Consider the following 15138-nt stretch of genomic DNA (forward strand, 5'->3'; position numbering starts at 1 on the left):
TGTCTCCAGCTCTGCATTCTAACGTTCGTTGTACTAGTGCTCACTCATTCATAAATTGGCTTTTAAGTACTTTGGTCTAGTGACTTATTTAACAGCATTTTGATACATTCACATTGTTGTGTCTGTAACTGCCGATTTGTAACAGAATGGTTATACTTCAACTCTGTCTTTCAAATTTGATGTTAATATTCTTGGCTCACTTTATTTGTATTCAGATTCTATGATTTTGCTTAATCATAGAGAGAGGAGAGAGAGCGACAAAAAAAAAAAAAACCAGAGACATTGACAAAGATACACACAGAGACACACAGAGAAACAGAGATGAGAAAGATTTTCTACTGAGAATGTGCTTGGATTCACATCGAATTTATACATGGATTTAGTGAAAACATTTCTTACTAACACATTTCCAAGTCATGATTTTACTGTAACTACCCATTTTGCACATCTTTTCTTAACTATGTCTAAGAAGCTTATTTTCCTATTTTGGTCAATGGTAATTGCTTTGTATTCTCACTTTGTTTTATACTGAACTAAAATTGATCTTCTAAATTATCTAGGTTCTGACGTCCTTTTTCTAGTTGCTTGTTAATTTCAATAATTCATCTATATTTGAATTTTTCCAATAGAATTATGTGCAGAATACCTTTACAATCTTGAATGAGATTGCAATTTTATCAAATGCTACACTTTCTAAATTTAGCTGAATTCAGTTTCCTTGTCACTTGGAAAGTCAACCATTATCATTTATTAACACTGAAAAGAATGATGGTCATCAAAATTAAAGAAAAATATCTGATGAAATCTCAAATATCAGTATAGAGAGGAACTTTGTTATTAAATAGTTAACTCTATACAAAGAATAGAACACTTTCATAATAAAACACTAAAATTTTGAAGGTTACCAGTTTATTTCCCCCTCCTCAGCAACATCATCATTTGTTTAGAAAAGGTCTCCTTGTCAATCCTGGCTCATATATAACCTCGAATTCACAGTGATCTGCTCTGCATTTGTGGGAACTAAAGATGCATCACTACCATTAGACCTTTTAATACCAGTTTAAATCATGATGCATTATGGCAAGGTACTGTCCCTATACTTCTCTGTCTCTGCATACGTTATACACATCTTTCACCACCCGCACCTCACACCACACTGATATACGATAACAACCAAATCTCCATTGATTCATAGCCACCATCACAAGTTTATAATGGAGCTTATTTTTGATAAATATTCTATGTATTTTAGCAAATACATGATGGTATGTGTCTACCATTTTTGAGTGTTTGTCCTTCATTGAAAACCTTCTTTGTCCTCTATTTTATTTTATGTCTCTAAAACTGGGAGATTTTTATTTTTAAGTGAATTATTATTAGCTTTGTTCTGTCTCACGACCTTACCCTGTTTGACTTACTTTGCCTTCCTTTACATCAACATTTAAATTTTTCTCTGATTTCCATGTTTCTCTCCTAATATTTCTTCTTAAATGTTTTTTCTTGTATCTTCCGTCATCTATTCGCACTATTCTCTATTCAATTAATTGCCTTAATCCAGAACTTCTATGCTTTTTTTCTCTCTCTCATACCCAGCTGTGCTCTTTTTTCATGTAAACCAGGTTTACCCATTAAGTCTGAAAACTATGTAGCTGGTCTAGCCCCTTTATGTTATTGTATGCACAACACATTCCTAAAACAATCATTCTAGATTTTATTCTCCACATATCACTATACCTTTGTCCGTCAATTGTGCTCCCGAATCCCAGCCCAGCATTCTTTACTTTAAGAGTCAGTCAAATCAACATAATTTTCACTCATGCCCACCTCCATTCCTCAACTTCTTTTTTGGGGGTGTGTGAATCTAGAAATCCGACAGATCTTGATGGGCATCAAGGTCATAAAGATGAATGTTCAGGAGAAGGAATAAAGGTATTGAAGGAGACGTGTGTATAGAGAAAAGAGGAAGAGAAAGTTCTGAATACAGCAGAAGGCTTATTTAATGCTCTAGGAACTGTTAAAGTCAATTCAGAGCGCAGTGAGACACTGTCAGGAGTAGACTGCATTGTTCCAGAAGAGCAGGCAGGTTTTTTGTTTGTTGAATGTTTTTTCCTTTGATGATAATGAATTACCAGCTCATCCCCACATTCTTCCTTCTGACAGACTGGCCATGAGAGCAATGACCATGAAAGAAAAACAGCCTTTCTTTCAGTGAATCACTAACAGGGTCAGACTAGGTCCATTTCTCTCTTTTGTTCTTTCTCCTCCAGGGCACAGTTTTCTCTGGCAGTGATGTTAATTCTCCTTTACCCTCCAGTAACCCAGATTCCTTGCAATAGGTGTCTGTTTGATCCCAAAGGCTACAATAATACTTCTTTATTAGCCACTTTTTTTTCCTGTATGTGCTTCTCAGAATAGAGAAAATACGTTTTTGAGATCATAGTAATTTCTCCTAAAGAAACTCATGAGAAAGAATCATATATGTGATCAAATCCATTGCCTTTGTGGATATTTAGGCGCATATTTCTGGGTATATTCTTCATAAGAATAAAAGAAGGAAATTAGGAGTTAAAAATTAACAAAGCTAATATCGAGGGGGAAAGGCTTTTCATGTTTGTTCATTAGAGGAATGTGATAGATACATTATAAAATCCGCTCAATTGCCCTTGTCAAGGCTGGGCACCCATCTGTAGTTCTAAGACATGCTTTTAAAGGACCTCAGTGTTGTGAACTGCATGTGGTTACATTTGAGTAAAACCCAAGCAATTGACTTTATTGTCCTACTGTATAATATACTTCTAAAAGGCCATTCTCACTGATGTAACTGAGGTGATTAGATTCCAACAGATTTATATTTAAAAAAAACATAAATGAAACTATTTGATTTAACTTTCAGGGAATACTTGGAATTCACTGTTTCTCTTCCACTCAGGTTCAAGACATTGTTTGTGGCGGGGGAAAGATGTGATGTGGAGACCCTAGAATGGTCCAAAAAGGTCTTCAGAGTCCCTGTTCTAGACCACTGGTGGCAAACAGGTAACTCTTCCATAAACCTTTCCTAAAAGCGGCCGAAATCCCCCAGAGCCCTGAGTGGACTGGAGGAGGTTCTTAGACATGTCAATCAGAATCAACAGTTCTATTTTTTTTTGTAGAAATTAATGCTTTGATGTCACATGGTTAATAATATTTTCATTAGTCATGACTTTCCTCTTAGACATCGATGTACACTACAAAGAACATTTTTTCTATCTCAGCTTTGATTCTTTTGTGCAGAGAGTTGCTAAATCTCAGATTTTTCTTCCTCAAATCGTCTTTTGAATTGACTTTCCAGTTATGAATGCAGAGGCAGCATCTGCCCTGTTTTACCTGTCCTTACCTCTCATCTCTTTTTCTCTGTGCTCTTTAATTTGCTGTGTACACTGCTTCCAAAGTATTTTGTTAAAGCACAGTTCCTGTCATAGGAGACTCTGTCGTCCATGTCTCATAAAAATCTACCTTCTCTCTATCACTTGTACATTAGATACATTAATTTTTTCCCAGACAATACTAATATATGGGTATCTTTCATTTATAAGTTTGGTTATTATATATTTTTCTTACAATAAGTGATTGTTGGGAATGGAATCTTATATTGGGTAAGTAAAATGTAAGCTTTGGAAAAAGAGAACAAGGGAAATAAATACCTTATTCTTTCCTCTCATTATTTTTTATATGGATGATTGGAATATATGTGAGAATGAGTCTGTGGTGGGGAATAAGATTTACTTTTCATCGTTTGCATATATTTTTATCCAACCCTCTAAACATAGCTCTGGGACATGAGGACATGGGGTAGCCTAGTAGCATCCAAATGTGAGTACCCCTCAGTTCAGCAACTTATGTTAAACCTCACACACAGACACACACACACACACACACACACACACACACACACACACACACACATATTAAAGTCAATGCCCTTAACATTTTTTGTATAGAGTATCAAACTTTGCATAAAAATTATCAAGGTTTCCTGGTGAAAATAAATAGTACCCTTAAGGAGAATTTAAACTTAGATGTGACCATCTCTAATTACGGCTACCCTTGCTTGCCTTTGGCTACATACCCCCAGGATTGCTGTATATATAGCCAATTACATTTGTAGATGGCATTGTGTTAAAATGTTGGTCCTCCTCATAGAAAAAAAAAAGTGGAAAACTAAAGGTAAAGTTCAATATTTGGTAGCTTAGATATTTTTAATTTTATACATTAATTTTATTGTCTCTTTGAATGTTGAATTTTGGAAAAACATCATTTTCTATATGTTTTTGTAATATGTAATTTAAAATAATTGATCATAGCAGATAACCTGCTCCCTGCATAAAGGAAAACAATGGGATTTCTGTTTTCTGTAGGTTTATTTACTAAAGGAAAATTGGTTACTGGTGTGCTTAAGAACTCAAATGACAGGACTTCACTTGGAGGTATAATAATACAATATATTGAAATACACTAAACATTATTATAACAACTACAAGAAAGAGTGCTTATAGTATTGGATGCTCCCAGTTATCCCTTTAAAGCTGTTTTCCTGGACATCATTCTAAGATACAGTGAAATTTTAAATAAGTTTTCCTTGCTTGGAAAAAATGTAGATATATGTAGGTAGTGTTTTCAGAAATATGAAAAAAAAACATGCCAAAGCCCATAAAACACACATATTCCTGAAAGTACTAATGACATATATCAATGTAATATCTTTACAATATGTTGACTTTTTTTCTAGCAAGGTATAGGTATAGCCAGTCATATTTAAGAACACAAGCTTAAAAGAAAGATTGCTTGAAGTTGGGAAAATTCTCCATTTTTTCAAGGCAAGAATTTAATGTAAGAATGAAGAACTTTTTTTCTGAAATAGAGGTGAATGCTAGATGATGCAGTTATCAACAGATAGTTAGATTGATGAATGTAAGTGACAGCGCCTTCTTGCTGGACCATGGTTACCTGATGGAGCCAATGAGAAATTAAACCAGGCTGGCAGAGCAAGCCTGAGGCTGTGACAGTTTTATTGAGAGCAATTCGACTTTTATCCCTTTTTCAGAAACAGAAAATACTGGTGATTTTCGGGATCAATATGGCGGTAGTTGCTAGGATAAAATGATGGGTACAAGCTATACAGGGTGCACAAGATTAATGTCTAAGACCAAACTGTCCTGTCAAGCTCCCAGGCCTCCATGACTTCTAAGGAAATATACAGAGAAACACAAAGTGGCCTGGATGCTTCACTGCCTGTGGCATTGCCTTGGTTTCTCAGGAACTGAAAGGCAAACAGGTACCCAAGACTGAGCCGTGGACTTTATCTGAATAATGTATGATGCACGCCTTTCAAGGAGGCTAGGTCAGGCCAGCTCCATGGTTCCCTGTAGATACACAGTCAGAATCTTTAGCATTAGCATAGAAAGTTATTCTTTCACTTCCAAAATTGTATGTTGCAGTAAAGTATAAAGCAGCACTTAATTTTGTAATCTGCCAGCTCTCATTCTTTTAAAAATATTTATTCTAATTTTAGTGTTGTGTTTATATTTTTGGAATTTGTGAGCACATGTGTGCACATTCTAAACAGTTACAACGAGCTATGGGCTACACCGTATGGGTGCTGGAGATCCAAATTTGGTCCTCTTAAAATAGAAGGAAGGGCCACCTCTCCAGCACCTATGTCTCTTTCTTAAAGTGGTATAATAGAAATACTAAATCCACTAGAGAAAAAGACAAATGAATGGGTGATTATTAATTCACCGAGATAGAAAAGGTCTTGATATTTTTAGCACATTGAAAATATTCTCATGTTTTACTCATCAAATAGAGGTTTTGCTTGTCTTCCTGAGAAACCTCCTAGAAAACACCAGATAACGTTCCTAAGAAGGTTAAGCTTTGACCAAAACGTGCCTTTCTTTGTTGTAAATCTCCAGTGTTCTAGAGGTCTTCTCTAACTATATACTTAGAAATTGATATTTTATACACTTATAAGACTTGATGAGACTTCCATATAAATATATGTGTGAAGGACTCATGAATTTGCTCTTTGATTATACTAATATATGTGTGTAAATGAGTTGTTAGAAAATTGTGGCATGTAATTTGAAATTAGGAAGGACTGACTGTGTTAAGTTACTTAAAAATCGATGCATAAAGTTTATTGGATCCTGTGATTTCAGCTGTTGATATGGGATGCCCTTCTGCATTCTGTGGAAAGGTTTTATTACCATTTGACCTATGACAGGACAGAATATAGCTAATTGGGAAATCCGTGCAAGGATACAGGGAGAAAGAGGGGCAGAGTGAAAGAGATGCCAGGGGCTGCCAGGGAAGCAAGATATGAGATAACAAACCATGAGCCTCATGGTAAAATATAAAATGATAAATATTGGTTAATTTAAGTTATAAGAGCTAATTAATAATAGGCTTCAGCTAATAGGCCAAATAGTTTGTAATTAATATTAAGCCTTAGACTGGTTATTCAAGAACTGGTGGGTGGGAGAGAAACATCTAGTTACAAGCTGTAGTTAATCTATTTATATATCCATGTTTTTTTAAATTATTTGTTGCTATTTATGTAGGTTTGTGTGTGTCCATGCGTGCAATGTATGAAGTAGGGGTGTGTATGTGTGTGCACACATGTATTCCTGCAGTGGCCAGAAGAGGGCTTCTGATCCTTTGGGCTTAGAGTTACAGTCGGTTGTAAGCCAGCTAACTAGGGTGCTGGGAGCTAAAGTCTGTGTACAGCAGAAGAGCAGGGAGCACAATTAACAACTGTGTCATCTCTCAACCCTGTTATATTAATCCTTGTCACTCAAGTAGAATTTAAGCTAGTGCCAACAAACCTTGAGTTATGAATATTCTCTTTTGACCTATTAATGGCAATATTCTTTGATGCTTGATTAAATGTCTACAATTAGCTAGTATCTGAAGTATCTGAGGATAGACACAGTTCCTCCCCCCCTCAAAGCAGTACTTCAATGGAGACTTTTGCTGCTCAAGACCAGTGAAGCATTAAGCATCTACTTTACATTATAATAATGTGAACATTTAATGTTATCACAAAGAAATCAGTTTTGCTAAGTCTAAAAGGTTGCATTCATTAGTCTCAATAAAAACTGAATTACCATTCACTTAAATGTTGTATCTACAGTGTAACTTATTTGGAAGATGATTGAAAACAGCTGGATTGTCAAATATTTCATTTTCATTTCAATAGAAATATGGAGGCATTTAAACTTTAAAGGAATAGATAATTAGTCCTTTAAAATATAGCATCTAATGTACAATGAAGCAGTCTGAAGTTTATTATCCTGGATTGTGTAATCTCCAGATCAAATATTGTATTGTTCAGGGTAGTTGTTAGTACAGAAAGGTGCTTTTCCAGAAATCAGGCAGGTAACTTGGTTTTCACAATCAAGGACTGTCCAGGTAGCAAAGGATACCCTTTGTAAGAACCGCTTTTCTGACTCTAGATGAGTTGAGTACATTCTTAAGAATAAATGGCCTAACAAAATTTCCCTTGCACTTTTGACTAACTCTTCAATCCAGAGTAGACCCTGCCCATTTGTAAGGCTTACTTTCCTCTCGTTTTTCCACTTCTGTTTCCCACTTGTAATAAAACATGATAGTGCATTAAAAATGATTACAACATAACATCTCAGCCTCTTACTTTTGACTATTTTTTTTGTATTTTTTGTATTATTGCCATTTTCAAAACAATGACCATTGGGGTAGAGAGACAGCTCAGTGGTTGAGAGGACTTGGCTGAATTTAAAGAGGATGCTTAGCATCCCCGTAGTGGCTCACAACCACTTGTAACTCAGGTACCAGGGGGTGTGATGCAAAACCTTCGTACACATAAACTAAAAATTAAATAAATATAAATATAAAAGAATCACTGACCAGAAACTTGTAACATTCAAGTTCTATAACAACTTTGAAAAGGGCACCTTTGTGAAGGGCTTAGTTCAAGAATTCATAACTCTTTCTAGTTGCTTGGATCTCACTTGTGCTGTTCCCATCAGGAGTTATAATGTTTATAAGAAAAAATGCTTTAATTGTTTTCATGTCTAGCGAGTTATGAATTAACTGAAATGTGATAATCACCACCTCCTTGAGTTTTCTTTCCTAGATAATTTTACTATTTGTTTATTTCATTTTCATCACATCAATGAAGGAATAAAATTCTTCGTAGCACTTGACAATGACTAAGAATTAATTTCAGTGAGAAAATGGTAGTCACCTAATAGACACTGGTAGCAATTAAAATTATTGATTTCACTCTATGTGCCTTGAGCCATCTTTGTTGAGTTCTTTTATCTTGAGTAATTATAGTATTTCTCATCCTATTTGATTGAACTGCTACAATTTAAATTGCAGTTGGAGCTCTAAAGTCACTACAGTTTATATATAGCCTAAATATTTCTCCTCTGAGAAAAAATTTGATCACTGGATTTTATTAAACTGGGGTTAAGATGCCACAGCAAACTTCAGACATGCCAGCACATAAATTCCAAGCATTTCTCTCAATGGTTCCCATACACAGTGATAACATGTTTTTAAAGGCTGTAAAAAGTAATTAAAATGACAAATATATTTTTGCTCAGTTCAGTACTGTGGTGGTTTGAATGAAAAGCTCGTATGTTTGAATATCTGGACACCAGTTGATGGAAATATTAAGGAATGGTAAGCTTATATGGCTTTGTTGAAGGAGATGTATCACTCTGACTTTTAGGTTTCAGAGGACTTGAACAAATTCCAACATGCCTCCTCTATTTCCAACTCATGGTTTTGAAATGGGAGCTCTCAGATGTTCCCAGCATCTTGCCTTCACTCTGCCATTATGGTCTCTAAACCTCATAAACCATAAGCCTAATCTAATGCTTTCTCTCCTGCTGCTGTGCTCATGGGGTTTTGTCACAGCAGGAGAAGAGAAACTCAGACAAGTAGCATCTACTTCCTGAGAACAGACTATGACAACAAGTGTTCTAATGGCTACAGACGGCAAGGCTTTCCAAATCATCCCCTTAGCCTTAAGAAAATGTACAGAAGATTCATTAGGCCAGGAATTTGTGTTTAATTTTAAGAAATCAATGCCTTTTACTTAGAAGAAGCAAACCCACACTTTAATAAGTAATTGCCTCTTGTTAACAAAAATGCTAAACAAAGATCTCTGTGGGAAATGTTGCCGAGAAACTCTTGAACTGACTTATTTATTTTATATATTTATTGAATTACTTGGCTAATATTTAAGGGTTTGACTCATAATGCATCAACATAAATGCCCCTTGTTTTTTTTCCTGAATTATTCTTATCCTTTTTACCCTCATGTTGCAGATACTGTGTCTACACATGTACAGGTTGGTCTACTTATTGACAAGGGACTTCAGCTTTATAGCAAACATTTTAAGTTCAGTCTATTAGAAGAGATGTCCTTCATTCCAGGAATTAAGCTTTGAAAGATTTAGGGTTCCTCTTATTCGCTATATCCCTCCACTCTACCCCTTTGCTGTATGAATGGCTTTCTCTCAGTTTAAACGTACTTATGTGTGTTTGTAGCTTGTGCCCCTGAGAGATCTTGTGACTTTTACTGCACCATCCTGTCCCAGAGCTGAAGCATCAGAGGCTCCTTTGAGCAGATTCCTCAATGAGCGAAGGTTTTATTTGGTGACTTTGCCTTCAGGATTTTATTTACAAATCTATTCTCTGGATATTGAATATCCAGTGCCACTAGCACATGTTTTGGTAGCTGTATATCATGGTGTAAAATGTAGCTCTAAATAATGAGGGCTGCTTTGTAAACTTGTCTTATTAACTCTTTGCTACTTTCTGTATCTGGGTTTTGTCCCATTCTCACTATTATATCAAATTTATGCTAAGGTGGAAATTTCTTCAGTGTAGATGCCTATAAACACAAGAATAGTGTATGCACAGGTGAGTGCACAATGTGTAACTCAAAGACTGGATTGGACCAATATTGTCATTGTCTGTGAACTGGATTATCAAGAAGATTCTGTTGCACTTTCAAATAGTAGACTGCAAAAAGTCTTGGGAAAATACGAATGAATTCCTAATGGATGATTCAACTTTGTCTTTCGCAGTTTCAAGTTCAAAATAGATTTTTGTTTGATTTCCTTAAAAGAAAAGATCTTTCAGATATTATAGCATGATATGTTGTGGTTGGGGAAAAGCAGTTATACAGATCATCTGTCATCTCAGTAATGTGTCACCTCAGAGACTGTGACAGTATCCATCTGGTAAGAGAGAGCCAAAATCTTGATGTCGTCATTGTTACCTGGTAACGGGGATTTTAATGCTGTCTTCATTGTTCAGAGTAGGTAATTTTTACTGATAATTTAAACACTGGAGCTTAGAGGTAAGTTACATGAATTTTGTTTTGAAATCGATAATCTTTTGTGCAATGTAGGACATTCTTGATAAGAGTCTTGTTTTGAAAGTGAATCACTATTTCCAAAGTGTCAATCCTCCTGAAAATGAATTCCCAAACCAAGCAGAAGTTACTGAATTATACATTTTTATCTTTAGAACATTTTAATGTAAAAAGGGCACCATGTATTAAAAAGTATTATCACAGGAATTACCTTTGAGATGTATAATTGTTTCTTAAGAACCTCTTTTTGTGACATTATTGTATTAGTGATAAAGTATTGGAAAGAGATAAAACATTAGGAAACTGATCAATCCTATTGCTACTTGGTCTTTAAAATATCATGTACTCGAATTCTCATGCCTTTGGCAAGGATCTGTTATAAAAAACCTACAAAGACGCGTATCATATCATGTTTATAAAGATGATCACAATAACAAAGGTTTCTAAATCTTCCCTTGAGAAGTCTTCCTCTGGAAATTTGTTTTCTCCCGTGTCACACAACCTTCTGTTTTAACCCCTTGGCCCAACAGAATCCCTCCGGGTCCGCTTTACTGTCATTCTTGCTTTAGGGAAGAGCAGGTGACAATACCGCTTGGAAAGGCAAGGTGTATAGTAGAGGGTGTAGTTGAATCTTAATAGGACAGTGTTGAAATCCAAGTTCCAGCCACGTACTCTACAGCAACAGACTCGCCCTTGATGTTTTGCTCAGTCATTTTCCATTAGGCTTCCTAGAAAGTTGCTCATGAAATGAAACGTGTGTAGAAATCATAATGATTCCCAGTTTACTATTGAAATGCAATAAATATTATTTCGCTTTTCTTTTCTTGTTATGAATAGCCTTCCATAGCTACAAGAATCACCTTTGCCCTTCTTCGCTGTAGGTACTCCAGATTCAAGCACACAGGATATAAGAGCTCTATTAGTTCACGGACAATATGTTTTATTTATGCTTTCTGCCTTTTTCGGAATAATCCTACATGAAAGAAAAGGCCATCTTTAGCATCCTGGCCTGTACATACTTCTAAATCATGAAAATTTAGAATGTAAGAGCTGCACTTAACCGAACAGAATTCTGTAAAGTCCTCGTGGTTTGGACCAGAGCTCCTATTGTTCACTGAGATCTGGGATGCTTCTTTTCTGGGCTTTATCTCATGCTTCCATTAATTCAATATTTCTCATCGAAATGAACTGCAGATTACATGTGGGATTCTCTCACAGTGTATTCAGAAGACCAACCTCATGCCTCCAACGAATGTTCTGCATCCCATACGAAAGTTAGAGTTTTTGGATTTAAGGATTGCAAACCATAACTCTAGTCTCTTGAACACAGAGATCAAACTGATTTTCTTTCACCAGCATCCAGCTCACGGTTTCCACTTTCTCTCTGCTACCAGCCATTCAAGTTATTTATAGCTCACTGTAAAGGTTCAGAAGTGGAGAGAACGATTTCTTTACAAATTGCCTCTTTTCCCACCGTGATGCTCTGATGAATATGACTCAGTAGTAGTCAGCCTGCTGATTGATTTGGCCCCAGAACATCAGCGTTGAACGTAGTCGACTACCAGGTTCTCAATGCGAATTGCCTAACCCAGTGTCTCCAGAGCTACCGGAGGGGTGGAAGAGCAGTTTACCGGATACAGCTGGGATTCTGAGACAAACAACTGGAGTTGTGCCCTTGCCATCTTGCCCATTCTCTTGACTGTCACTCGTGTTTAATGCTGATTGGTGATTTCATGACATAAATTCTTGGAGTTTAACAGACATCTCCTCTTGCTTCTTAATGTCAGCAATTACTGAGGCCTTTCCATTCTGAATGTAACTTAAGTTGGTCTCATCTTTATGGCTGCTCACCTTTGCCTTATTACCATCATACGTCTGATTTATTTCTAAATATTGGGATCGGTAATTTAGTGCTTTGGTTTGCAAGTGCAGAAGGGATTCTCTAAAGTAATTTAGCAATGACTGTCTCCATTAATCTCTGAGGATCCCACTGTCCATGGACAAACGTCCAGATTTCTAAACTTGGCATGGACAGTTCTTTGTGATTTTCCTCTCTCACTTTGCCTTTCATCCTCTCTTTTAATCCACCTGTTCTCTCTGGACTTATGCGCCACTGAACAATTAAAGTTCCAGATAGACTCTTTTCAGAATCTTCACATACGCTGCTATTTCCATTTGGTATGTAATCACACCATAGCATTCCTTTACTCAAAGAAGGAATTCTTCTTGATGAGGAGACAATATCCAAAAAAAAAAAAAATCATTGAATAATAGATCTTTGAATATCACTATTTGAAATAAAAATTATGCAATAGAAATATCTATGGTCTTTCTATTTTTGAAATCTTCAATATCTCTTTCTTCATTCATTATTTTGGGACTACAACCTGGAATTTCCTATTCAGTTTTTAAGATGTTCTGAATTCAATAATGGAATCTAAATCCTAAAACATCAGGAGTGTGCATTTGCTTGTCTGAAAATCTTTCTTTGGAACAATATGAAAAGGACTTGATTGTTTTATTCTTTATGATACAAATGACATGAAAGAAAGGTACAAAGAAAAAAAAGAGTTTGCTTCTGGTCAAAAAGGGAAAATGTCCACATCAAACTCATATAATTGTTTTCAGAAGATAACAAGTCCTCTGCATATATATTATAGCTATTACCTTTTTATATTTATGAGACTCCTAACTGTGATAATGAACAAGTCTCTGACTCTTTTTTCCTGCCCTTTGGGGCTCTATTCTTCCTGATGGGTTGCCATGTCCACCATCAATTTGATTTTTCTTTTTGCTTCAACTTATTATATTTTATTTTGCAATATTTTCAATGATGTGTTCCACTTTTATGTGCAGTTACATTAAAAACTGCACCCCAAACTAGTGACTTAATAAAAAGGACCATATCTCATGGTTTTGTGGATAGGGTCTTCCATATGTGATTGAAAATACAACTAAGTCAGTTCTCATACTGTTTGGTTCTTTCTGGAGGTCCTGAAATGTCTTTCTAACAAACCTGGTGATAACTGGAAGGCTGTACCCATAAAGCACTGTGATACTTTTGTTTGATGGATTTAGGTTTCTGTCCAGGCATCATATATGGTGACTTACGGAAAAATTCCCAGAAACCTTCATAACATTTCTCCATTCCTGGTTAAAGTACTCAAAATGACTTGAAGTTAATGAACAATGGTCAATGCTTAGTCGAGAGAGTGTGGAAGAATTTGATGACTCAAATTTTCTCACTTCAATGGGTACCTCTCAAACTGTCGGTGTAGTGCTCGGGACTCTTTACTACTGACTATTTAAAACCCTGCCAAATATAAGTTCTCTTAATATTTTGATGTGTGTCTTGTCAAGGTTTACTCAAGCATAAAATATCCATGTTGCTAATTATATAATATTTATACAAAAATGCATTTTATTGTACATTAGTTTGGTAATTTTTTTCTAAATCATATTTTATGAAAATAATTCTTTTTTGGTAGACATTCATCTCTGACCTTTGGATGACTTTGCATGATTGTTTGATTGTGACATGATTCCTACTTGCAGAAACTTTTTATACTTTGAATTAGAATATATTTTTAAAAACATCTGGTTATTAAGTATCTATTAGCTGAAAATATTTCTTTGCATCCATTGCTGAAATAAATGTATGAATATATGTGTGCATTTTAAAGTTCTTGTTTAAGGTTTGCTAAATTACTTTTCCATCTACCCTTGTGACCCCTGTCCCATCGACCACCCAAGGGTACTGGTTCTTTTGCCAATTGTAAGCATTCTTCTATAATCATCTATAGATGTTTCAAGAAGCCACCAAAATCTACTGGCCAGCTATTCTTATATACTTTCTATCTGCTTCTATATTCCCTCTTTTTCTCCCATCTGGAATTACACAATAAATCCTGTCATAGCACATGGAAATATGAATATTATGCATATTATGAAGACTTTGAAGGAACCTTATTTAATTCTCCTGTTCATGATCTCTCTGACTTTTTCTGACTCTCTCTCTCTCTCTCTCTCTCTCTCTCTCTCTCTCTCTGTCTCTCTTTCTCTCTCTCTGGTTTCTCTGTAGCTTTGGAGCATGTCCTGGAACTCATTTTGTAGAGAGGGCAGCCTGCCTCTGCCTCCCAAGTGCTGAGATTAAAGGCGTGCACCATCACCTCCTGTCCATTGTTTGTCTTTTTGTAGGAAGATTTGTGTGACTTTATTTTATTATTGCATATGTAGTTCTAAGAATTATCCCTATCAGATACTAAGTACTCAATTAACATTAGATCTAGGTAACTTGTTCCACCACGATTTCCATTTGCAAATATGAGAAATTGGGTTTACTGTCACCAAGACTTTCTTTTTTATACTAAGGTTTATCTTATGGATTCTTCATGGGAATCTCAGATGTTTACATTTTTGCCTATAACATTCATCTACCTTCTGAAATGGCTATGTGAACTAGGATAGGTTACTTAAATGTTCAGTGACATGCATTTTTACTGTGTCCCAGTCCAAAAAAAAGCACTATTTCTTTTGCAATCTTTAGTAGAACTAAATGGAATTATATAAATAAAGAGTAGTTGGCTCTGTATTATAACAGAATTCAAATTTTCAAATTCTATTACATCTGTCTCATATTTGTTTTCTCTTCAGAGTTCTGAGTATTAAGGGAAATTATTTGGTTATTAAGTCACAATATATTAAAATAGTGTGAGGTGGTAAATGACATC

At 35.6% G+C, this 15138-nt stretch overlaps 1 protein-coding gene across 1 annotated transcript in view; it reads left to right on the top strand.

The window, feature by feature from the left end:
- The window catches only part of Acss3 (acyl-CoA synthetase short chain family member 3), a 161697-nt gene that overhangs the window by 113866 nt on the left and 32693 nt on the right, over positions 1 to 15138 (top strand). Inside the window, exon 9 of the mRNA XM_087902008.1 lies at positions 2930 to 3033. Within this exon, the coding sequence (XP_087758134.1) occupies positions 2930 to 3033 (104 nt within the window). The remainder of the gene's footprint in view (positions 1 to 2929; positions 3034 to 15138) is intronic.

Source organism: Myodes glareolus, chromosome 26 (genome assembly GCF_982192425.1).
Source record: "Myodes glareolus chromosome 26, mMyoGla1.1, whole genome shotgun sequence".
NCBI classification, from domain to species: Eukaryota; Metazoa; Chordata; class Mammalia; order Rodentia; family Cricetidae; genus Myodes; species Myodes glareolus.